General features: G+C 40.7%; 1 protein-coding gene across 4 annotated transcripts in view; it reads right to left on the bottom strand.

The window, feature by feature from the left end:
• doc2b (double C2-like domains, beta) overlaps nt 1–27,715 on the bottom strand; it is a 160,626-nt gene that overhangs the window by 90,049 nt on the left and 42,862 nt on the right. For all 4 annotated transcript variants that reach the window (XM_076274641.1, XM_076274638.1, XM_076274640.1 and 1 more), the window contains 2 exons: nt 26,596–26,700; nt 25,626–25,781 (listed from right to left, as the gene is read on the bottom strand). In XM_076274641.1, the coding sequence (XP_076130756.1) occupies nt 25,626–25,781; nt 26,596–26,700 (261 nt within the window). The remainder of the gene's footprint in view (nt 1–25,625; nt 25,782–26,595; nt 26,701–27,715) is intronic.

Raw genomic sequence — 27,715 nt, 5'->3', positions numbered from 1 at the left:
GATGGCATTAATTATACCTGAACGGGGCTCAGTTTTTTTTTGCAGTCGCCCAGCTGTCAGACGGAAAACAACAAAAAAGATAACTCCTCCCGCTCGACTGGGTCTGGAGATAGTCTCTCAACTGTCAAACTGCCTGGGCTTTATCTCGTTATGAAGAGGAGCTGGACGTAGGCCAACGCAAGGAACAATACTGACAAAATCAGCTGGCTCATTTAGTCTTTACTCGTAACACTGAATTAGCACCGTAATTTCCCAGAATATAATAAAAAGTAAAGGATCACCGGAGCACACAGATGTTTAGGTTGCTTATGGTCATTTTAGAACGGTACAGCAAATGTACGCTTTGATGTGATTACATCTTCATAAGAGGTTTTTTCCCTCAGAATATAAATCTTGGTTTATACTTACATTTTGCTAAATTTCTGCCACTCTGAGGTTAATACTGGCAGTGGTGGAGGAAGTACTGAAACTCAGTACTTAAGTAAAAGTACTAATAAGCAGAGAAATATTTACTTTAGTAAAAGTAAAAGTACCACAATGCCAACCCTACTTAAGTAAAAGTAAAAAGTACCTGATTTTAAATGTACTTTAAGTATTAAAAGTAAAAGTACTTGCATAATGATTTATTATCTTAATTCTATAGGCCTATTCTAAAAATAAAAAAAAACAGTAGCCTATGAGGTGTGGCATTTTAATAAAGCTAGTTTTAGGTTATACTAGGCTAGATAGTTTTAAGCTGATGTAATTGTGCTTACCATCCGTAGCCCAGTTTACATTCTGACTTACAATTCTGGAGACTGATTCTGGTAATATAGTGTGTGATCTGCTGAGTTAAGTATCATTCAGTAAAACACGAGAGCCTGAAGTTTATCGGGGTAAACAAGGGAAACGTCTCGTGGATCATAATGCCAATTCTGCCGGTCCAGATTGAACAGAAAAGTTGTTGAGAAAGGTGTCTTTATGATAAGGTTTAGTTTCACTTGCGCAGACGCGCATAAACATTGAATGGGCGCTCACTTTACTACCCCCCAAATTTAGGCTATGCCTCTTTATTTGATCACACAATTAAGAAATATTTTAATCTGAAACATGTTCAGTTTTTTCGGACAGCGGTTCTATAGTCTACCATTCATGTGCCACAAATGATCAGACGTGTGACAGACGCATGGGCATAGCCTGTAACTTCGCTGCTCCGCGGACTCGCAATCTCATCGGAGAGGAGGCCCTAACGCTGCAGATAATAGACAGAGAAAGGCAAGCATATGCTCAGGGCACAGAACGCAGTTGCATGTCCAGTATAGCCATGGATGTAAAAAGGAACGATGGTGTTGTAGAAATGTAGCGGAGTAAAAGTACAGATAATTGCTGCAAAATGTAACGAAGTAAAAGTCAAAAGTAAGCACTATAGATTCTACTTAAGTAAAGTAGGCTACAAATACGTGGAAAATTTACTTAAGTACAGTAACAAAGTATTTGTACTTCGTTACATTCCACCACTGAATACTGGGGGCTGGCATATCTACGCAAATGTATTTTTTCATTCTACAACAGTCGAGAACCCTTTTGCAATTATGTAAGCACATAATGTATCTGCAAACTGCTGCCCTGATTAAAAAAACAATGCAACTGCTTCAGCTGGTATTCTGTCTATAATGGAGTGGAATGGAAATTTCTAAGTGACCCCAAACTTTTGACCGGTAGTGTTTTGCATGTGTATTAGCAACTACACTCACATTTTTCTGTTACAATATCTGTCCTCCATCCAAATAAACTGCTCGATTCAGCTTAACTTGGCACTGTATGTCACAATAGTGAGCCCAAAGTATATAAGGTATGAGTACCATGAATCTGTGACTATCTGGTTCCCCATAAAAGAGTAACTTTAATTGATCTATGTCACCACTTAGATTGGTGTTAGTTTGTTACACAATGAAGCATTTTAAGATAAATTGTGGTTTGTACACGAATGTGGTTCATACTTTAACTGCATAAAAAACACTGCCATGTAGTTTATTTACGATGTGTCCTATATTCAAGAGATACGGTATGGGCAATAGATAGGTATATTTGTTTCTACATACTGTTAGACAATTAATTTTGACATATTTAACATGGCCATGGTCATCAGAGAATGTACAGTTTGAGGAAAGTGTTGTAAGCAGTTTGTTTTATCATATTGGGTCATTGTCCTTTGATTCATGTGTAACAGAGGCGAACTGAGCTAGCATGCTAGTTGCCCGTGTAAATCCTCACACCCCTTACCTTAAGAATGCTTCTAACCGCTGAGGTTAGGGGTTACAATGGAAAACATATTTATAACTAGATGTACCGCAGAGCGGTACAAAATATGACCGCTGCCCAGTCCAGCACATTTTTCCCACAAAAATAAGTCACACTTGTCAAATTGTGTTCCTTTCCTACTTTGTTCCTTTTTTTGTGTGTTTGTAATTGAGTGTGTGCAGAGTGTGTGGTTGTTTTTGTGTATATGTGTTTTGTGTGTGTTTTTGTGTGTGTGTGTGTGTGCGTGTGTTTGTGTATGTAGGTGTGTTTGTATGTGTGGGTGCATGTGTGTGAGGGTGTGTGTGTGTATGTGTGTTTATGTGTTTGTGTGCGTGTGCATGTTTGTGTGTGTCGTGTGTGTGCATGTTTTTGTGTGGTGTGTGTGTGTTTACGTGTCTTTGTGTGTGTGTGTCTTTGTGTGTGTGTGTGTGTGTGTAAATAAAGCAAATCAGGGAACCACCTACTCTTTGCGATAAGTGCCATGGGATCTTTAACAACCATGGTGAGTCAGGACCTCAATTTAACATTCATGCAAAGAAAAACATCTCCTGCAGTACAGTGTCCCTGTCACTGCAATAGGACATTGGGATTGATATTTGTTTGGTGGCTTTTGGCCACAGGGAAGAGTACCACCTACTGGCTAGCCACCAACCCAGCAGGAACCTACTCTTCCAAGGAGGTTTCTTATCCAAGTACTAACTAAGCCTGCTTAGCTTCAGTAATTCAGCAAAGTCAGGGTATCTGCTGGTCTGGGTGCTGGCTAAAAACAAAAGGTGAAAGGCATATATGATTCTAACCGTGTCACTGAATTGCATTATGCACACTCAATTCTCACTGGTATCTGCTAGACAACACGTACCAAAACATGATTAGTTCATAGATTTCACATGTAAAATACATTTTATACAACCCCACCCATCGTGCCTGTTCATAATTCTGAGAAATTCTTGAATTGTGTGCATGTGTGCGTGTATTGTATGTGTTTATGTTTGTGTGTGTGTGTGTGCGTGTGTGTGTGTGTGCATGTGCTTGTGGGTGTGCCTGTGTGTGTGCATGTGCATGCATGCGTACTAGGGGTGTAACGGTTCATGTATTCGTATTGAACCGAAACGGTACGGGCGTCACGGTTCGGTGCATGCATTTACACGGAGAATACACGGTATAAAAATACATAAAACTCGTGTGTGGATTAATTAATGTCATGCGCAATTACTGTTAAGTAGCTTGAGTTACGGGAGTTCTTTAGCGACACCTAACGCTAATCTGTAGCCTCGCCTTAGCTCTGAAGCTCTGATTGGCGCCTATGTTTTTTTTGTCAGGTCGTCGGTCGAGTCCGTCAGTCATTAGCAGCACTAAGGTTAGACCCCAAGAGTTAGAGGATCCGCTGGTCTCTTTAAGATCGCAAGTTTGAGAACTTCAGTTACAGTAACGTTAGTACAGGCGAAAGAGTGGTGGATAAGATGAAACTGTGTGTCGGCGTTGTTCAGCAGTTGTTGGGTATGTGAGTGGAAAAAATGCTACACATATTCGAAGCCATCACCCAGATGATGTAGGCTACCAATCACTGAAACGAGGGGAAAAAACTTCCCCTGCGCTTCAGCAGCCTTTGGATACAAATAGGGCCAAAACCTATGGCTTACATTAAATGATTTCGTAATGACAGAAAGCTATGTAAATCGCGTGGTAATTACCTTTATGTTGGGGTAACTTGTAACTTCTCACATGAGGTTCTGGTAGTGTTAAGTGCATAGACAGTAAAATAAAGTGACAACGCTAACCAGGCTAATAAACAAACCATGCTACGGTGAGTTAACGTCAAAGGGCAAAGTCACGTGACTTCTAGTTGTAGTCTGTTTATGAAATGAAAGGAGCCATTTCGTTTTTTAAAAAAAGGCAAAATAGTGTGATATTTTCACAGTTAGTAGGCTAGATTATTACTTTACACACAATAAAAAAAATATTGAGGCAAATTGTAGACCCTTCCATATACAACTAAACACAGATGTTGAAGGTCTTGCTTAAGTGGATTTTTAAAAATAATTTTTCTATGTAATTTGCACTTTCAGAAATAAGAGATGCTGTAGGCCTATTTTCAGTTTTATAGCTGATTGTCTTATTTTGTTTACAAGTTACAGATGGAGTCTGGGTACTTATTGTACTGTTTAGCCTACATCTTACACACTTCAGGCTGTTGCAGATGGCTCAGGGAAGAGACTGTATGACACTAGGTGGTACAGCCTGAGACATGTACAAAAAAAAATGCTTTCTGCATTTTTGTTTTGCTTTTCCCTCCATTGTACCGAACTCGTACCGAACCGTGATGTCCGAACCGAGGTATGAACCGAACCGTGACTTCTGTGTACCGTTACACCCCTAATGCGTACATATGTCTACTGTGTGTGTATGGGTCATACGTATGATTACTGTGAATGTATGTGTGTGTGTGAATATCTGTTTATGCACATGTGTGCATATGGAATGGGTTAACATAACACCAGGGGCCTCATGTACAAAGATTTCATACTAAAACATTGTGTACGCGCAAACCTGAAAAGTAGCATACGCACAAAAAAATCCTGATGTATGAAACTGTGTGTACGCAGCATTCCACACAGCTTTTCTTTGTACATCCCAATTAACGTGAAATTAAGCGTACATGCACGAGCATTACACTCCACCCTCTCTCCTCCCTCAATCACACTCATTTTAATATGCTAACTAGAAGGACATTCGAGAGCGCAGACCTCTGCGAAGACAAAATGGCCTATCCCGCAATATTAATAACAATGAAAACTCATCTGTGGATCCATTCATACTCAAACCTGTTGCAATTTGCAAAGTTTAATAATTGAAATCATCAAATGAATAAAAAAGTTTATTTCCAGCGAATGCGAGGTAGAAGTGCTTATCTAACAAAATGGCAAGAATCTTATGTCTTTATCATCTGTAATTAATTAATAACAAAACAGAAACAGTAGTGGCAGAGCGTGGCAGTGGCTAGGCTGAGACCGTGGCAGAATTATTGGTCAGTCTGCAAGTAGGTGACAGGGTTCGCATAACTGGGTTGAATGCATTTGGACCATGACAACATAACTGCATTTATTAAAAAATCATTAAATAAATCGTGTCCAAGTACCACGCATCGTGCACCCAAATAGAATAAACTCAGTTGATCCAGGCCACCTCGCCACAACATTACGATTTCTGGATCATATCCCTATATTTGCACACAAGTGTGACAATAATGCGAATGCTTACTCAAGGAAAGTCAAAGTAGCCATGCAGTCAATCAGGGAAATATCTTATATTCGCACTTATTAGTCAGCCTATCTATTCACATGCATGATCCTGTCCCATATATTTTTTTTAAAATAAAAACTATCAGAGATATGAAGGGAAAACACTCGGCAAATGTTAAGGCATGGGCAAATGCGTGAAGCCGACCCCATTTATCACAGGTTTTGTGGAAAGCTCTTCAGAATCTGAAATGTTTGATAAGCCAGTCATCAACAATCGCGTAACCAAATATCGGGGCTGTGTAGGCTGTTTCACATTCCCTTTTAATTCTTATCCTCTAATAAGTCTACAGTTGTCATCATAGATAGGTTGTTGCATAACTTAGTAGAATTTGCGCATGTTGCATGTCCAAATTTAGAAACATAGGCCTATTTTCGAAGTGTTATCATTTTTAATAACCCACGTTTCACAATATACTGTGCAAATAAAGGCCTAGACTCGCGATCAACTAATGTTGTTGCGCTGCATTGCCTCTAAGTGTCGCCAACTGACGATACACATTGGAAATGTGCGTACGCCAGACATGAAGTTTGCGTGGAGGACCGCACATTCTCACGTTCAAGTCAGTCTTCGTACATCCGGACGTGAGCGTGAGAAATGGCGTACGCAGCATTTTTGTGCGTACGCAAGCTTTGTACATGAGGCCCCTGGAGGCAAACATACGCAACAAATTGGTCATCCTAGGCCCTATGGTTCTCAAGATATTCACAGAAAACTGTTGGTGTACGGTGACTAAATGTACACATAAATTAATTTATTGTATGGCCCCCGATAAACGAAAGTCCACGAAACTTGGCATGCATTCAGAGGGTGTCATAATGATCCTACACTTTCAATTTCGTGCAGTTTTGACCATGTCAGCCAGAGATATTGTGATTACAACACCTAATTTTTTGCTTTTTAATTTTTAACTAGGTAGCGCTATACATGAAATGAGTGGTAATGGGTGGTCCTCCTAGGCCCTACGGTTCTCGAGATATTCACAGAAAACTGTGTCCGGCCACCTACAGGCCAGTTGGTGTACAGTAACATAAATTAATTTATTGTATGGCCCCCCATGAACGGAATTCCACGAAACTTGGCGTGATATTGACATAAATCTGTGTCTGCCCTACCCTCCTTTCGGGGGGTCCAGTCCAGAGGGGGGGCAACAGATCAAAACGAAAAACAATGGTTCCATGCTATCCTTGTGGGGCTACACGCCCACCAAGTTTCGTGTCCCGGGAATCCTTGACGGAAAATTGGCCATGCGAAAAAAATATATAATATATATATAAAAAGAATCTGACTAAACCGATACGCCTCTTTGCTGCGCGGCGGTTATAATAAAGATATTACGAAATACACCTCACAATGATGGTTATTCACTATCATTTGCAAATTGATAATGACGGATAAAAGTGATTAGGCTAGAGGGACATACAGTATGAAGCACAGCTGAAGACGCACTGTCACTAGATGTAAGCAGCAACTCCTCTGCAGGATAAATGTCCCTAGGTTTTTTATTCAGTCATTTCGAACATTATTGAGGTAAGTGATGCTTTTTCCAGTCTATGTTTTCGATGGTAACCTATTGTCAGTCAATAGTAAAAGTAATGTGTATAACTGTTTTGTCGTTGACTGACACCACAGTGAAGTTAGTTCAAATAATAGACAAGTGCAGATGCGTAGGCTATACTCTGCTAGGTTTTAGTAAAGCGAGGTTTTGTAGAATACCTGTTCCATGCGGTCTTGCGTGCAAGCAGATTCCTTCAAATGCTCCGCTGACTAAATATACTGATGCCCTGTTTGAAGTTGCTCTGCTTACTGTTAAAGGGAGTGACAGATGTCATTCTCATTGGTTTAAATGATGTTACGCCCAAAACACACCCATGACTGATTAAGAAACATAGGAACGCCTTGTTGCGCCATCCGCCCAACGTTTGATAATGTTTGATAACAAAACCATTCCCAATGTGGACAACCCACTAAATTTAATTAAGCTATTCGCCAGTGACCATGCGTTTTAGATCGCCAAAGTATAGCCCGTAGTCTACAACAGGGTTAAGGTTAGTCGGCTTTGATTCAAACCTCTGCCACTGGAGCATTAGACCTCCATTAAATGAAAGTCCCCTCTCTTTCTGTCTTTCTCTTCTTTAGTGTGTGCCTTCTGTGCAATCTTGCATCTAGAAACCAGTCAAACTTTGTTTATCATCAAGAGATTTATGTTGCACTAACTTTTTCATGGCAGTCTTGACAGCATTTAAAGCAGAATGTATACAGTATAAATTTACATTTTCCCCATTACAGTACAGGTTTGAAATTTGAATTTTCATTTATTCTCTGAACTGTATCAAGTCATTACTAGTTTAACAGTATAATTGTTTAAAGCAAGTCACAGATCTGTGTACCATGCCATCTGAGTGGGAGGGATAAGGCACCTCTAATGCCCCCCCACACACACACACACACACACACACACACACTTGTGCACACAAGCACACACACCCACACACACACACATTTCTCTTACTCTTCAAAGTCATGTCTTAAAGCAAACTAAAGCTTGAAGCTGGGCAGCAAGTAACAAAGCATCAGCTGAAATAGAATCATAAATATGTGATGATGCAATACAGATGCTGCATTCAATTAAGGAAGTACACCACCAGTACCTTCAAAAGAGGGACTTCTCATGTTGAAGTGAAGAATAAGACTTATAAAGAAAAAACGAGTGCTGTGAGAATCAATTTTAATTAGAAGCTAATGGGGATCAGGCTGCGGCTTCAGCATGACAGCGTTTTAATGTGCCTCTCTGAACAGTAGGCTAAAGTTGGACAGCCCGTGCACCATTTCAATGCTTCATGAGGCTGGAAGGCATGGGACATTTTTTTGGCCAAACACAGTCATGGTGACACCAAAAAACTATGGAGGATTTCAAAATTAATACACCAATGAAACCAAATGGAAATAACCAAATATCAATAACACTGATGTATTGTTTTAAATTACCATTTTAAAAATCAATACTCAATATTAATGGAAACTATAATTACTATAATTACCTAGTCTTGAATTTCCCCTAGGGATCAATAAAGTATCTATCTATCTATCTATCTAGTTGCGGTGGTATGGCTCCTCGCAGCCATGCATTTCTGTTCAACATACATTTGTGTGACGAGGAATGTAATACATTGATTATAGAGTTGAAAGGAATCTTACTGTACCAGTTCATCGTTTAGTCCAAGTGAACTATCATATCAAATTTAAAGAACCTGCTTCAAGGCATTCTTGAGATAGTTCACATGGAAAACAGGGAAAAACATGGGTACTTTCATGATCAGGGTAAGTGTTTGGGTAGTTTCACGATTAGGGTAAGTGCTTGACATTTTACATGGGTATGTAGTTTCACGATCAGGGCAAGTGCTTGACATTTTACATGGGTGGTTTCATGATCAGGGTAAGTGCTTGGGATTTTACATAGGTAACTTCACGATCAAGGTAAGTGCTTGACATTTTACATGGGTAGTTACATGCTATTCCTGTAATATTCCTGTGTATAAACCCATAGCCCAATTACAAAAGACAGTCCAAAGTAGCCTGGGGTATTCAAAGTGTCAGTTTATTGCACAACATTTTTACGTAATTTTGAATAGCTACTGCATAGGCTACCCGTGTTTGATGGCGTGTTGTTGCAAAATCCACGAAAACTATTTTATGCAAGCAAACTGCATACAGGGAGTCTTTATTGTTGAGGTCAGACATGATAATCATCCAAATATCTTGCATCTTGACCCGCACTGTGCCCTGATTCAGTGCTGCCAAAACACTGCTTACCCTCTCTGCCTCTGGCCCTGCGCTGTGCTGTGTGAGAGGGGGAGTGGCTACAATAGAGCGGAGAAAGCCAATGTGTGCTTCTTTCACCGATATATTTATCGATACTGTATATGTTGCATTACTTATCCAAACAACGTCAAACTTGGCACTGCACTTACTCGTGCCCGTAGCAAGACACTGTCAAGTTTGAAATCAATCGGACAAACGGTTCAAGGGATATGCGAATAACAGACAGACAAACAGACGTTCCTGTCATTTATATATGAATATGATAGTGACCTTGAACTTTGACCTCCAAAATTGAATCACTTCATCTTGAGATGTCATGTTCACGAGAGTGGAACATACATGTAGTCACAGTGACCTTGAACATTGACCTGTTGATTGAAAGTCAGTTCATCTTGGAGTCCAAGTAAACATTCATATTCAATTTGAAGCACATGCCTCAAGGCATTTTTCAGATATAGCGTTCACAAGAATAGGACATACCTGTGGTCACAGTGACCTTGAACTTTGACCTTTGAGCTCCAAAATAGAGATGCATAGAATCATTAATTTTCATTCAAAATAGAGTTCATCTCAGTTCAACTTTCTCACCCCATTTGAAACGAGTGCCTCTCTTGAGATTCATGAACGTTAACAGGAATGGGATTCTCATGGCCACAGTGACCTTGGACATTTGACCATCATCTGTAAGACCAATTGAACATTTGTACCAAATTTGAAGCACATGCCTTGAGGCGTTTTTCAGATATCACATTGACGATATTTGGTCGGACAGATGGATGGACAACCCGAAAACATAATGCCTCCGGCAATGGCTATTGCTGGTGCGATAATGATTTTTATTACATTATTGGGAAGGTATTACATTATCAGGAATTTATTACATTGCTGGCTCTACAGGGGCCCATCTTGAGCCTTCCACCTCACGGTTCAGCCAGCAGTGGAGGTAATGTGTGTGAAATTGAGGAAGGAAAGTAAAAGCTTTATCAAACAGGATTCCCGCAGTCTTGGTCTTCCTGCTGCCTGGGTGTTACCATGGTGATGCACTGTAGGCTGCTAACATGGTCATGCAGGAGCCCCTTCACAGGGACACATGCCAGAGACGAAAGGATTACTCCCATCAGTCCCTCTATCAAATATGCTTTATCTCATCACTGCCATCCATGGCTGCACCTCAAAGGCATGACTAAGGGGAAAAAAGGAGGAAACTACCAAGCCCAAATCAGCTCAGAAAATCATATTAACTTTAAATGAGAGTTGACTTAATCTCATCCCAGAACTTAACAAAAACACTCACAAATGTCCACAAGTGTATATCATGCAGGAAAAGAAAGATGTGTGTTTAAAAAAAAAAAAAAAAAAACCGCTACAAATCAATTTCATATTAACCAAAAAAGAGAATAGAGGGAGCCAGAACAGACAGAAGCAGAATGAGAGAAAAGAACTCTTGCTGGTGCAGGAAATTAAGAAATGAAAAGAAGAAATAAATGATGGGGAATGAGAAAAACAGAAAGTGGTGAAACTGCAGAGAAACACATGGAAACAGAGGATATTATAGCCCTGTGGTCTGCTGTGAGGCAGTGGGGCTCTTATTTATGTGATTTACCCCCGGAGAAGAATAGAGACCTTTCCCATTATTCAGAAAAGTGTTGAAAACGGTTGGGTTCTGAACAAATGGAGACATTTCAAAAAATGAAATGGGACAAAAGTATGGTATATTATTCCCTTGGGGGTGCCAATAAGCATGAGCTATTCTGGAATTTGACAGAATAGAATGGCTTATGCCCTTGTTCTGCTGATACTATTGTTCTATCAAATTAAACAGCTAATCGTTTAAAGCGATTAACCGCGGTGTCAAGAAAAGGCTAAATACTCTGTGAAGACATGTTGGTAATTTGCACTTCACATTACAACCCATTGTAGCAACCTGGCGAATACGCAGGTCCCACAACCGCGGCAGAGGAGAGTCCAAAGCCAGTCGAGAGCCTTCAGGCTTAAACAAGAGGCACTAAGTACCACAGCTGCGCCTTGCCTTTAAGAATCCAACCCTTATTACAAGTCACAGTCTGTTTGAGAAAAACATTACAGGAACCCAAGACAGCATGTTGTACAACTGCAGCTTCTGCTTCCAAAGAGAACACTTCAGAACACAAGCGTGATACTCTGCTCTTCTTTACTCTGCTCTTCAGTACTCTGCTCTTCAGTACTCTGTTCTTCTTTACTCTGCTCTTCAGTACTCTGTTCTTCTTTACTCTGCTCTTCAGTACTCTGCTCTTCTTCTGCTCTTCAGTACTCTGCTCTTCAGTACTCTGCTCTTCAGTACTCTGTTCTTCTTTACTCTGCTCTTCAGTACTCTGCTCTTTAGTACTCTGCTCTTCTTTACTCTGCTCTTCAGTACTCTGCTCTTCTTCTGCTCTTCTGTACTCTGCTCTTCTGTACTCTGCTCTTCTTCTGCTCTTCAGTACTCTGCTCTTCTTCTGCTCTTCTGTACTCTGCTCTTCAGTACTCTGCTCTTCAGTACTCTGCTCTTCTGTACTCTGCTCTTCAGTACTCTGCTCTTCTGTACTGTACTCTGCTCTTTAGTACTCTGCTCTTCCTCTGCTCTTCAGTACTCTGCTCTTCAGTACTCTGCTCTTCTTCTGCTCTTCAGTACTCTGCTCTTCCAGCCACAGTTAGACAAATAGCCAAAGACAGAACAGCAGGCAACAAGTATGTCACCTGAACCAATTCTTATTCTCAAATGTGAAATGGACTTTTCTCTCATATGCTTATATTTATTCTCTATTTATTTTTCACTTTATCTCTTCCCAAAATGTTGAACTGTTTGAGCTTTGCACATACAGTAACTTCCTATGTACCGTACTGTCGGTGCGTGTACAAATGGCAAATAAATATCTCTCATCTCTCTTGTATCTTTCTCTCTGAACACCATACTGGAAACAAGTCAATTTTTGGCTTTATTGTGTTTCATTCCCCCTACACTGCCTCTGTACACTCAACGTGTGAAATTTCATCTTAAAAAGATGCTGAACTCACTGTAGGCTATTTAAGCCAGTGAGTCATCCATGACAATGTGTCAGGCTGTTGCAGCCCGAGCCAGCACTCTACTGTATATGAAGTACCTTTAGTATCCAGGACCTGAAGAGTTTTTAAATAGTGTGTGATGACCATACTTGTTTTAATTGCTAGTCTCCCACATTGGTGGGAAGGCTGGCTTCAGACTACATGTCAACTGTAGCAGTCAGACCCTTCAAAGCAGTTCTGCCCCAGTTAATAGCATAGTATAGCCAAGAGGAAAACGCCATGGTTCCATAATCTATTTAGCACAGCACTAAGGCATTTTCACCTGGTAAACAACCCTAAAATAACCTGAGGCGCAACAAAGAACAACTAATTCGGAAACTTCACCCAAATAGAGACCTCAAACAGTTTCCATTGCAAATCGAATACCTTCATGTACCTTAATGAGTCTTTTCAGGTTTTATTTCATCGATACTTAAGTAGAAAATGCTTCAAACTATTATTCTATTGCTGATTATGTAAGATTAGGAGCATTTGCTTTCACCCAGATCATCTATTGTTATCTATTGTTATAGTTGAAAAACAGCTGTAACAGTCTTTAAAAAGTTTTGCATGTAGGCAATATAACAATATACAGCAAGAAATACCATCAGTGTAGTCACAGAGATGAGCTGAAGGTGTTGTTGCTATGTGAGAAAATAAAACTATCAAAATAGACAAAAGCTGCTCATAAATTAGATAATCACCAGAATACATTGAAAGAAACAAATCATATGACAAAATGAATCAGGACATGATGAAAGCCCCTCAACCAATCAGTTTGTGTCGCTAAGAGCAGTCAATGTAGTCTACATAACTAAGCCTCCAAATTTAGAAAAGTATAATATTATAACCCTATGTTGTAAGTTTACCAGTAGAACTTGTACATTCTGTACAATTGTAGGGTAAATTGCAGGGTACATTATGTCTTGGTGTAATTTTACAGCACTAGTCTGCTCAGTACTCAATTAAGCTCCTGTTGCTCCTGAACTCCAGACAGGAGCGCTGTGATTAAATACACAGCAAACTTTGCAGCACAGTCGGTGGGCGACCTTGCCTTGCCGTTTGTAAAAGGGCTGCGTGTCGCAGAAGAATGTCATGCTTTCAAGAAGCCGCGGAATATGGGGGCAGGCAGCAAGCCGCGTTGCCTAAGCAAAAGCAGGCAATGCGTTGTATTGTCTGTGCTAGGCGCACAAGGCCAGGCTGAATGCTACCACATACAGCATCTTTGTTGCAGCTCTGCTTCTTTTTGTGCCACGTACAGCTCTACCCACACAGCCCAGAATATTCTCGGCAAAGGCTCACATCAATTCCCCCCACTTTAATGGACTAAGCATTTGAAAGAATGGCGTCAGTGCTTTCTTTTTCGAATGACGCTGATTTTGTGTACACGCTGGCCGATTAATCCTACTCTGCGTGTTGGGTACTTTTTGTGAGACACGCTGAAAAGCTGCTCTAAAGCGACAAAGAAACTGCATTCTCATTATTTCAGTAGGCGTCATGGCCAACCTTGAAAAATGTGCTGAATGTTATGCTGGCTTGTATTAAGGTGACGAAAACTTTCAGACAAGTGAAGAAGTACAACTAATATCAAAACTTGCCTCTATGAGTATGCCGCTATTTAAGCTGAATTTCTGAAACAGTTCACCTGTGCGGTAACAACCAGGCTGTTGCAGATTTAGGCTAATTCAATCTGCCTTCACAATGGCAACTTCATGTTCAGAAACAAAGATTGTGGAACCTCCTTCACACAGTTAAGAGCCTACTCAAAGGAAACAGATGTGAATGGAACCATTATAATGAGCATCAACAACAAGACAACAATAACAACAATAACAACAACAAAAAAAGCAGATACAACAAATAACAATTTATCTTCCTAAGATTTGCACATATACGCCTGTGTGATGTTGTACACATTTTGAATTGAAATATTATGTACCAGTGCTGCCACATAACACAGCTTAAAAAAAGAAAAGTGCCAGTGTTAAGACCATCTGACAGGGGACTGTCAACAAATCTGCCACAATATCAGTCTGAGCACAATTTCAAACCCAGTCAAGCAATTCAAATTGCTCACTGACAGAAAAATAAATACATTTCCTGTTCCTAGACTGTTTCTCCTCCCTCGCCCCATCTCTACAAACCCCTAGCCCACAACCCCACTCCCCTCAACATCAAGCGCTCATGGGCTCCCTCTGTCAACAATGGTGCCTTTGTGATTTGTTATTGCAGTGAGTCAATGTTTTTTTCATTTAATTTGGGTTTCAGGGTCAGTGAGAGAGCCAAGTCTCAAGTGCAGCACACTGATGAGTGAATGGTTGAACTGATTGCTCCTGAGCTCTCTCTCTCTCTCTCTGCATGCATCGTGTGTGTGTGTGTGTGTGTGTGTGTGTGTGTGTGTGTGTGTGTGTGTGTGTGTGTGCGTGAGTGTATGCGTGAGTGTGCGTAAATACACACATGGCAGAGAGGTGGAACCAGAGAGCTAACTCAGGCCCTCTCCACCCAGTGGCCAGAACATGGGTTGGTGATTGGGACAGCAGGGTCACGGCCCCCGGTCCATCCATGCTGGAGAGGTTGTGCTAATGAACGAGGCAGGAGGGGAAGAGAGGTGAGGCAGAGGAGAGGAGAGGAGAGGCCAAGGGAGATTTTTGGAAAGAGGAGCTCCTCTGCGAGACCTTTTGCAAAAGGCACAGAGGGCAAATGTGTGCGGAGACAGAAACCTAGGAACAATCAAGAGACCTGGAAAGTGCTTGTCTTTTAATGACATCAAAAGCTGCCATTATCCACTTTCTATCCAGTTTTTCAATCTAATGCTCTTGCTGCAAAGGAGTGAGTGTGTGTGTGTATGTGTGTGTGTGTGTGTGTGTGTGTGTGTGTGAGAGACAGACAGAGAGAGGGGTGTGTGTGTGTGTGTGTGTGTGTGAGAGTGTGTGTGTGTGTGTGTGTGTGTGTGAGAGAGAGAGAAAGATTAAGGTGGTTTATGATCAGTGTCTGTCCCAGGCTGTTGTTCTCTAGATGGCATGCACTGATATGATGCAGATGGCTTATACGAAAAGCTCCAACTGAATATCAGATTGTGTAGTAACTCGTTTGCGGTGACACTTCTACTTAACATGAGTAATTAGCACAAGAGAATGATTTTAATGTTGTTAAATACTGTTTTCAGTGTTACAACACATTGCTTTTACTCCAACATGCACAGATGCTTAGAAGATGCAGAATGACACTAGAGATTTAATAACAATTTTTATACACAATTTTCATACATGGGCACTGCAGGGCATATAATGTATATTTAATGTGTGTTTATCATAATTCTAATATATTTCCAGTACTTCACCCACAGTAAATGCTCAGTTTACAAACCTCAATCATCACCACCAATACAAATAAGCACACTCTACTCTCACAACACACACACACACACACACACACACACACACACATAATGAAATGCAATGGATATATTATTCACGCATGCTTTATAACATTTTCACTATCTAATGTAATTCATGTTTGTGCATATGAACGAATCCACGTCGACTTATGTCGACTAGTCACATAAACATGGAATTCCATAAGGGCCTGTCTCTGCTGCTCTTTCATCTCAGAAGTGAATTACATTCAAAGTCCTGCAAATGACACCCTGTTCTGTCAGCACCATATAGTACATCATAACAGCAAAACTACAGCCATCATATATGCAAGAACACTAATCATGGACCACCCCCAAAGCATTGAAGCACAGAATAAATATATGCTACAGTGGGCAGTGCTTCGACTTGGCCAGCTTCCCTCGCGGTCCGCGCGGGATCACGCGGTATCACGCGACTTTAAATTGTATTTTTCCAGTGACGCTGCAACGACGCTGCAACAACCCAAACAACCGGCAGATGTCTCAAGTGAGCAGGGTGTCTCGTAAAAAGAAATGGAGCCTGGAAAACCCTACACAGACTTCACTACAGACTTTAGCAGACTGGTTTAGAAATAATTTAATAGCTAGAAATATGTCTGCCCTGCCCTAATAAAGAAATATTTGGTTAACTGCGAGTGAATCCCGTTTGCAGCCGTAGAAGAAACGCAGGACAAATTAAACATTCTGGTTTTCTCCGAGTGCAACGATGATAGACAGACATTATTTGGACAAAATATAGAGCATATTAACCTCCGTTGCTCAGCCAAATGCCTTCCTGTTACGTCCTGTTATCACGGAGTTACAGGCGATAAACGATTTTTGATGGTCACAAATTTACTTCATTAGCGTTTATTTTATTGATTATTAAAGAGTGTTTTTCATTTAAAGGCTTGACTTCGTGCTTATTCAGTAAAGCATTTAGTGCTCTCCCCACATTGCATGTTTGTTTGTAATGGATGCAACCACGAGATACGCTTGTCATAGGCGCCGTTACCGTGGGTGCTCCGTCGCTCGAGCACCCACGGAAAACATCGAGCACCCACGTGTGCCAGCTAAATTTACATCTACAAGACTGCTTTAACGCATTTTTATGATAGTATGAAGTACTTTTGTATAGGCTACTATCTTAATTGCTTTATACTAGGGGTGGGCGATATGGACAAAAAATAATATCTCGATATTTTTTGTGATTTTGACGATAACGATAATTAGTCGATATCCTTTAAAAAAATGTTTTGTTAAAGTCTGAGTTACTTTACCGCTAATTATTTATGAATAGCATCATTACAATAATAACCAATAACCTAACCTGTGACATTTTAACCAAATCAACCAATGCATTGTCACTCTATGACACATTTCCAATTCTGCCCCCACTTGGGTGTGTGGCAATGACATGGTCTAGCCAGCTACATTAGAGAAGATGAATAGGCCTAACAGTTTCCCAAGAGAAAGTCTGAGGCTGAAGTTCCTTTCAAACCTTTACATAGGATTCACTGTAAAACTAAGCAGACCAACAGAGTACATATCAGTTATTTCCTTCTATGTTTTGTTTATGAGCACTAGCCTTCCAAGAGGCTACCATTCCAAGTTACAGAATAGAAACTAATGCATTAGCTTATGGCTAATGTATATGAGAAATCCCATACAGATGCTAACGTTAGCATAATCGGTAAACGTAGATATTTACAGCGAACTTCAGTCCATTTACAAAAGAGTTAGGCCTACTTGAGAATAGTTCTTTGTGTACAACTGACTATTAAAATACTCAAAGGCTAATGTTTTCTCTCCATATAATACCGTTTAGGAAAAAACGTGACTGTCTCATCAATGCTACTTGAACAGATACTTGACAAAAGTATCCGCATAAAATCCCAAGTAGGCTACTCTCGCTGCACAAAATAAACATTAGGCATGCGTGGGACAATGTTGTGACCCACTAGTGATCACGTGACACTTGCTCTGCTGCAGGCTTCTCCCGCATACACCTCCTGAGAATGTATGAGTCTTCAATGCGTGATTTCGAGTATTTTTTCCCCATAAGTAATTTAAATACTCGATAATGTCAAATTGCACATCGTTAAAACAACAATCACGATATTATCGCAGACGATATATATCGCCCACCCCTACTTTATACTCAATACTTGACCAATGACTATTGCATCTGTCTATTGAAAGTGAGAATGTAGCAAGTGATCTACTGTATAGGCTTCATAAAATAAAATAAACAGATTGCTAATGGCCTACAAGCTGATCTGGGGTGCGTTTCCCGTACAACTACGGAGGTTAGCTTTTTACTAACAGGATGCATCGTTCAACTTACCAACATGTACAGTAAGTTACGACTGTTTCCCAAAACTGTCGTACTTACATAGTACTTTGTAAGTTTGGACCATGATAGTTTCCAAACTTCAGTAGTCTGGACTAAGGTGGTTAATGACGTTTAGTAGGACGTGAACGGGCACCTGCACATAATTCTGTGGCGCATTAAGGCCGGCAGATGACAGTCGCCGTTCCGCAGCAGTTATCAGTCCCCTGTCCAAGAGTTCGAATCTGGGTTAAGATTTTGACAAAAATATTGGTGGAAAAATATCGTTGTTTACCTAAGTTTATCTTTTGTGCAGATCATATTATCAAAATTAGAATCAGCCTTCTTGGCCTGGTTTGCGTAAACTAACAAGGACCCCCCCCCATGAAAATGAAAGGCTACATATTCTCAACTGACTCGTCAAAAAGTGTGCACCACCTTATTATTATCTGCAGGTGTGTGACTTTTACTTACGTGCACATGGCTGCAAATTGACTTTTAATTTATGTATTTTCTGCCTTGGGCATTTTTAAATATGGATGTATGGTGGTTAGAAGTGTAAATATCAATTAGAAACCTAAATATATTTATAATTATTAATTTGCAAACAAATAACTGGCATCAGTGACCTCTTTGACATGAAGATCCCCGGAACTATGCTTCTACTAGCATTCTACCACAGGTCGAGAGGTGTAGTTACTGTAGTTAGTAGTAACTACACAACTTTACGGTAGTGGTTGCGAACGTTCGTTGCTACTATGGTTTTGGGAAACACTAACGTAGTGTAACGATGCATTGGACTATGTAAGTTCCAAATATGAATGTAATTCTGCGGCATAAAGCAGATGTATTTGTTTATTGTACAGAAAAATAAAAATGACATGTCAAGCAGTCAGCTGACTACATTGCAGTCAAGAAGTAGGGCAAATTAATTTACGAAACCAAAACGTGGGTCATAGTTGTCTAAACCTCTATAGCGTAGCCTGTTAAAAATGTCGCTAGATGGTATTAAATCGCCAACATTGTTTTCTGCAGAAGCCTACACAAGGCTACAGATTAATTCTGAACAGTTATTTCTCTACTGGCTCAATTATCACACCACTGTTTTGATTTGCGTAGTTGCGTTACCCCCAACACTGACAATAATGTAGACATTCAATTTTCGTTACCACCGTGTAGTCAAGCCTTAAGCCATACCCAAGTAGCCTAAATCGAGGTAATGCTTAATTATGCGTGATTTATTTTGTTATTGAATTCGTAGGCTGGGATTTCTCTCGGCAACAATTATGTTTAATGGTAGCCTCCTGCTTTTTCAGAAGGGGCGGCAGGCAGAGCGATGTACAGTGGCAGAGCAACGCACAGTGGCTGAAAGTGGTACTAAAGCTTCACGCAGCTTCACGCCTTGTAATGCGCGACTGAAGTGGCCATTTGAAAGCGATGCCCACTGTATGTATTAATGTGTATTGAAGCAAAGTATAAATGACCGTAGCATTTACCGTGGAGCTAGCATGGATCAGAAAAGAAGAAAGATCACTCTGCCCCTATGACAGTCCCATCCTAGTGTGTGTGTGTGTGTGTGTGTGTGTGTGTGTGTGTGTGTGTGTGTGTGTGTGTGTGTGTGTGTGTGGGCTGGGCCCGGCACTGGGGGAGGCCTCAGCAGTTGGGCCGGTGGTAATCACCTCTCAGCAGCAGCAGCAGCACCAGCGCCCCACAGCCCAAACAGCACACACAGAGAGCCACGGCTCCTCCAGCCGACCTGGGTGTAATTATCCAATGACTCATCGCAGGGGGGAAAATTAAATAATGAAAAAGAAATTAAAAAAAGGTACAAGCACGGCGCTCTCTTAAGAAAATCAGCATTCTATACTCATCATCAGGAGCAGGAAATTAGTTTTTGTCAAGAGTGTAGAGATTTGTACCCGATCTCGACAAGGCATCTCAATGTGGTATCACTGCTATCTGTATCCTGTGCCCTTGCGTGGTACGCTTCTATTTTAAGAGGAAACAACATTTACCACATGACATGTTCTCTGATATACTAAAATGCATTATGCTGCTTTGCTTGATAATCTCCAATGGTGCGACTTCAACAAGGCTTAAGGTTTTGGCTAATTAGTAATTTCTGCAGACCAAATGATGAACCAATTTACCTTACTCTCTCCAAAATGTTTCCTGACGCACCATAGCAAAGCACGTTAATAAACACATCACCAATCCATTGTGAATCATTATTGAATCATAACATTTATATTTCCACTAATCAATGGCCCAAACGGTCCTTCACTAACAGGGTCTATTACAAGACTACTTGTTTTCCATTCAACTCTTAAACAATGGATAAATGAAAATCATACCCTCAGGTAGGCTCGGTGAGTCATATAATGTTCCATGTCTCATAATGTCATTTCATTAAAGGAACCGAGCCGCACATGAAGCTAGAGGTAAGCCTTGATTTTGTGTCTCCAAGCAACCAAAAGCATGAAATTGCAGAGTCACAGAACACAGTCAGTTATGATACATGAAAATATTCAATGCTGTTGCAAGGGGGCTGCCCAAAAAAGGACAGGCTAACAAGATTCTTTTTTTATGGAAATTATATTATAATCAAAATGATTAGACAGTATAGGGCCTAAAAACACAATAAGCACTAAATTGTGGCGGTAATTGATGCTTTGTGGCACAGCGCCGTCAGAAAATGCAGCTTGTGGACAAAGATTATGCTGTTTTTAAAAGCACCAGCTGAAAGCTAGGGTCTAACAGCTTATCATTATCCTCAGGCCTTCACTGAAAATGTGGCCAGCCTCTCCTTTTCTACTGTAATCATTCAAACACTTATATATGGTTACTGAACAATGTAGTTATGATAATAAAACCCGTCACAAACCTTTTGAACGTTTAACATTATAACCCATCCAATCCAATCTATAGAAAAAAGGCTTTTGGGATGTGAAGATGTGAAACAAAGTATTTCTCTATTCTTAACACAGATCATTATGTTAATTTGAGTAAGCATGATTCAGTGGTAAATCACAAAAACCACAAAGCTAAACATCCTAAACGTCCTGTTTGAGGAATATTCATGGTTTTTCGACTTCTTAGAATGCTAATGAACATTCAATGACAGACAACTGAATTTGTTTGATGGGTTAAAAAAAATGACAGTGAAAGATGCAGTATGAAAAAATGCTTCAAGTTTAGACCTGAAGCATCCCCCCCCCCACAAATTTCCTGAATGTGTTGGGTAAAAGTATTTGTAATCAAAGCTCTGAAGTTTCACTCATAGTTCTGCCTGTTTTGGTTTTCTATTCTTGCCAGCAGACATGTTAATATTATTGTTGAGCATATAAATTGTATAAATTGCTTAGTTGTGTTTTTATATTATATACTTTTAATTACCTGTTAGTGAATGTGTGTGTGTGTTGTCTGTATGCTACTGAGACCTTGAATTTCCCCTGGGGATCAATAAAGTTCTATAGAAAAATATTGAGAGTATACCTCACAGACACAGTGTTGAGACCAGTACACATCACAGGCTAGATGCCCACACCTCCGATAAAAAAGCAGTACACATCACAGGCTAGATGCCCACACCTACGATAAAAAAGCAGTACACATTACAACCATACAGTAGGCTAGATTCCCACACCTATGATAAGAAAGCACAGGCCTGCGAGAGAGATGCTGTGATGATTTCATTTTGCATACCAATACCTTTTTGAATGGCAATGCTACAAAAAAGCCGCTTTCCCCAAAGAGATAATAAGCTGCACGTCAAAGGAATGCATCCATCTGCAGATCAACGGAGAAGAACACATTAAAAAGCCACGGGGTCAAGGGTTAAGCACTCCGCTTCTCGTTAGCCTTTCATCCACCCTGGCCATTACGGAAGCACATTTGCTCAAACCAATCCATTCCAGCACCCCACACTCGCTCCCAACGCTAGCGGCTTGCTGCCTAATGATTACATGACCCTGATGCGTATGACGCATGATGTATACATGCCTTTACAGAGGGGATAATCTCACTGAATAATACAGCACGGCAGAGAATGATATTACTGCATTTACATAATATTTGTTACGTCTCTCATCCGACGACAGCCACAATAAAGACATCCTGGGGGAAAACTAACTGCGACGCCAGCCAAAGAGCTCTCTGTTGGACAGGAGTGGAGTGTACAGGATGTACAGGAGATGTTCACAACTCATGTTAATTTTGATTGATTTAAAAAAGAAAACATTTCCACCACACTAGAGGCAGTCAGTAACATCTCGCCACTGTTTATTTAATAACTGCTCCCAAATATATCATTAGATTTAGTAACATATTATCTGTTGGCATGGAAGATGGTCCCCAGGATGTCTGCTGGCACAACTAATCCTGTATGCAAGCCTTGTCTGGAGCTAATCAGAGAAGACTGGAGTGTTATTAATTATGGCTGCAAATGACACACCCCCACCCCACACACACACACACACACACACACACATCATCCCAGGCTCCTGCATGCCCCCCCTTCCGCCACAGCCATTATTAGAAAATGGCAGTGGTTAGTCATCAAACATTTACAGTTGTTGTTCTCTATCTCTATCTCTCTCCCTCTCTCATTGCCCATTTGTATTCTAGCAGGGTTGCTAGCTGTTTTGCATTTGCCTGGATATGATTGACACCTTCAAGCCATTAGTCTATCGCTAGAAGGTAATATCTTCACCCTGAAAATATATATATATTTTTCACAAATACTTTGATCGAGATGATTACAAAAACATGGCTTGGACTAACTTCAGCATCTCTTTATGAGGAAAGAGCAAGCTGTTCAAAGCAGAGTAAATTGTGGTTGCAGGATAAAGGCTTAATGTTTTGCCATGCGGTGCTGTGGACGCACAGAAAAAGGTGTCCTTCTGCCGTTCTGAACCCAAGCCGTTAATTTGATTGTGTTGATGTCAGTAATTTCCTGAGTGGCTGTTTAGCAATTAGATGTAATTAATGGTATGATCGCATGGTAAAAAGAAGAGTCTTGTAAAGAAAGCTCCCGTTCATTTACTAGAACAAGCACACCCACAATCCAATTACTACATAGCCTTAATTTCATAGACATTTACAGACTTTTACAGTGAACTTTATCTAAAAACCGATGAGGATCTCATAAAAGCGCCTCGAGTTTTACACTGCCAGTCAAAGCACTGCTCACCTCAAATATTATCCTTTAATAGTGCTGTTTGTCTACACACGGCTACACCCAGACCTGCATATAGCCCTGGGTGTAAAACACCCAGGGTGTGTACACCTGGTAAATAAAAACAAACTTTTTTACCTTTTCCCAAATATCTTGTTACAACACTGCACAAGGGGCAAATATGACTATACTTTCTCCAACACCCAGAAAAACCCAGAGACTCCACCAATCTCAAATACCAACACCAACTTTCACAATAAGCAATGAAGATGAATGAATGCCTATCATTGAGCAGTGGCGGTACATCATCCCTACACCCACTTCTAATATAATGCTGCGTTCAATGTCAACAGCAGAATAGCAAAACCAATGGTTCTGTAATTGTGCCAAGGACTAGTATGAGCCATGATTATATAAGCATTCCTTCGCAGTGCAAAACCAATTGAAATGTCAAGGTAGATTGAATAACTACAATGAAAGATAAGGCGATGGGTAGAGAAAAGCTTGATACAGTAGACTGGCGGAATGCAGTCAGTGGCGACAATGTTCTTCTGGCTATCACAGAAATGGATAGAAATGAGCCTCTGCTTCTTCCTTTTTTTTATTGGTTTAATGTTTGAATAAAAGCTTGTGGAGAGAGAAATCCGGTAGAGAAACAACTACAGATAAATGTCACGGTCAGCCCATGGTCAGGTCAAAGCCTTCCAAATGGTCTGAGACAGCAGACCACCAATATCTTGACTATATATTATTAAATACATAAACAGGGATCATGTGCCTTTCAATATTACACGTACAGTGAACAAACATGGTGCAATACAAAATCCATGGAACATGAATCATCTGTAAAATATTTTTAAGTCTTTTAAAGACTTTATTTGTGTAATAAAGTGTGTTTCCAGCAAAAATACTGGAGGGGAATGTCCACCAATGTCCATAATTCTTCCGTCAACCTATGATTTAGCTGGCAAAGTTATGGTGATAAATCCAATGTACAGTAGATGAAAAAACATTAGATTGAATCTTTAACAGCCACACTCCCTTAGCGGTCACAGAAAGGAAAACACAAAATAGAAACAAATAAATATCAGGGTGAACTTGTGTCAGCGTGGCACAAAAGCCATTACATGGAGATTAACGCCACACTACCACAGAAGCCTGCTCCAAGCACACGACAGAAAAGAACCAGTTTCTCGCAGCTTTGGGGAATTTTCCATGTCATACTCATTCTGAGTGTATTCTCGAGTCCTATTCACTTGCAAGTGTTCTGTCAAGGCAACCCATGGCACTTTTCCAAGGTGACGAATTTCAGTTCTGACTTTTTTTTAAACCAGACTACCTTTGACTTTTGTAGCCAAACGACCCTGTGCCCAGAATGCTAATGAAATCATTACGTGAAGAAGAAGAAAAAAAAGCTACTGTAATCGCTGCATGCCTCCTTGTAGTGACATAATTGCTCTTTGAATAAAAAATTGCATATGGGGAAAAGGGTGCATGAAAGATAAGGTTAGATAGTGCGCCGCTATAAGTGGATTACTTTAGAGCGAGAGAGAGAGAGAGAAATCGACCAATAGGGGAGAACAATAACACACTCCAAAGGTTCTATCAACTTAATAAGGACTCGCTCAGACTGTCCTACTTAAGTCAAGGGGCATGGGAGGTCTCACTCCAAACAACCCCCGTCACAAGACCGCCTGTGAAGACATGTTATCTTCCTGAGACTTCTATAGAAAGTGTTAACCTCTCACAAGCCATCGTTGGGCAAATGCAGGCTCATTAAGATGGTTCAGGCTACTAAGTAGATGACTGACAAGATAATTAAAATTGCACGGACAAACCATGCACAAAATAATACACAATGCAGTGTACTTCAATCATCAACAATAACAATAGTTGTAAAAATGTACAATAAAAATGTCAAATAAATAAGTTTTAATAGGCTGACAATGGTCCTAAAACATGTCTTGCTCAGTTACCATACACCACCTCAGAGAAATAAGAAGGCTTTGCACAGTAAAATCTGAAGTTTTGCATGCGTTTTTTAGTCCCTGAAATACACAGTGCTGCAGTAGGAAACCACAGACAATTAAACCTGTTCCAAAAACTTTTTTGACAGACGCAAGTTTCAGAGTCGGTGTGCAAACGTGATTGACAAATAAATAAAACCTCACGTTGTGTCAATCATCCGACAATTTTGCAAGAAAATGACTGTGCAAAGGCTTTGACTGACAGTCAACAGAGTGACGGACTGAGGCCTGACTTACTGTGAGAGAGGCGGCTGTGGTCGGTGTCCTCGTCCTCGGTGGCCGGGGGCAGGCTGCTGCGCTCGCTGGCCAGGCTGGAGTGGCTTTCGGACAGGACAGTGCTGCTGAGGCTGATGGGAGCGTGCACCCGGACCAGGCTGGAGCTGCCGCTGGACTCTGTGATGGAGTCACAGGACATGAGAACAGGGCAGTTGCGCTTTTCCCAAACAGACATTCTAAAAAGAAAACTTATTATCTTTTGCTTGTGACCACTACTTCTGTGTTTTATTGGGATGTTGACCATATTTTTTGCATATTGTTGACTTTTTATGCATGTATACATCAAGACTTTCACTCAAATGTTCCTATTTTTCTAGGTTTAGAAAACAGTAATTCATAATTCCATTCTTTTCCAGACATACGTCCTGAGGACATGAGTCCTTCAACTCACTTTCTCGGAGGAAGAAATTGTAACTTTCCTTTAACTAAGACGGAATGGAAAATGTTGACCCATTATGGCTACATTTCTAAATGTAACAATGCAGGATACAAGTGGTGAAGTGGAAAGAGTGAAACTTTTATCAGAGTAACTTTATTTAAACATCTTAAAAAGGAGGTCTGCTGAATGCCCCAGGAGGGCTGCCCTGTCACCTGCTTAATGGATCACAGACAGTGAGGAATGGCCTGGAGGTGACACAACAACCTCGCTGGCTGTCTGGGCTTTGAGGGACACTGTGTGTGTGTGTGTGTGTGTGAGAGTGTGTGTGTGTGTGAGAGTGTGAGTGTGTATGTATGTGTATGTGTGTGTGTGTGTGTGTATGTGTGTGTGCCTGAGTGTGTATGTGTGTGTGTGTGTGCATACGTGCGTGTGTGAGTGTGTATGTGTGTGTGTGTGTGTGTATGTGCGTGCATGCGTGAGTGTGTATGTACGTGTGTGTGTGCGTGTGTGCGTGCGTGCGTGCGTGCGTGAGTGTGTATGTGTGCGGCACACCTGATCCTCTCCGAGGCCTGCAGCCTGAAGCGAAGCGAGGCCTTTGTAGTTCTCCACTACAAATGCTGAGCTCTGAGTCACTGTCCTCACTCTCGCTGGACACCACTGCAGGGAGACACACAGGACACCAAGTCATCAGCAGCGTTGGAAGGAACGTCTTACTGGAATTCCAGGGAGCAAGAAGTGTTGCGCTTTTCTTTTCTCTTACTCCTGAGTCTAACTTTTCTTGATTTTCTTTTGGCGTTAACAAACATGTAACTAATGATCTTTTCAAACTCAGGAACACAATATGAATTCCTGAAAATTAAATTGGTTTGATATTCATTACTTTTATCTTACGTGAAATATGGACAAGACAAGTAGACAAATGCAGCCTGTTCCCTTGGTAATTATGATTTAACGTCACCCAGACTTATGGTGGCACAGCGAATCAGCCAATCAGCATTAACCCACAGATAGCTGACTTGAGCTTTCTGTCCTGGAAACAAGGACATTATCTTTTCTCTCCTCGGGACCAAAGATAGAAATGTGAAAATGTAGCCTCATCAAAGCAAAAGACCCCATTATTGCCAAAGCTTACGAAGACGCGACTTTATATAAACAACGTAGGCTACATTTCAAGCGCAAGATATCTGCACAATATATACAGATGGGACTTCATGGGCTGATTGCTGCTTGTAGACTATGTAAGGTGAGGTAAGGTAAATGGATTCATATAGCGCAATTTCCTGTTGCTGTGGCTGCTCAAAGCGCTTCACATAGAAACAAACAAAGTCAGCAACAAACAAAGACATTGTTAACATGAATTAAACTTGTACAAATTAATGACCATATTGTGAATGTCAATTCAGACATGGTATCCATTATGAAGGCTCACAATCCACTGAACTGCAGGAGTAGCACCAAAGCTAGGCCACCTTCAGCTATGTTGCTATGACACTGGTAAGCATGGCAACATTAGCCAGTATCTTACAATCATTCAAATGAACTTTGCTTTCATAATAGAGACTCCTTGGCCTTGACTTGGTTTCTAATAAAAAAAAAAAAAAAAGACTGGATTCAAACTTCTTGCAGAATCTGGGGTATATCATAATCAGCATTTTGTTTCACAAAGATAATT

Source organism: Alosa pseudoharengus, unplaced genomic scaffold (assembly GCF_046254945.1).
Source record: "Alosa pseudoharengus isolate Yale_2024_CS ecotype anadromous, Long Island Sound unplaced genomic scaffold, YU_APseudo_1.1 YU_APseudo_1.1_scf_8, whole genome shotgun sequence".
Taxonomy (NCBI): domain Eukaryota; kingdom Metazoa; phylum Chordata; class Actinopteri; order Clupeiformes; family Clupeidae; genus Alosa; species Alosa pseudoharengus.
The sequence above is the reverse complement of the archived record's forward strand: the minus strand, read 5'-3'. Positions and strand labels throughout refer to the sequence as shown.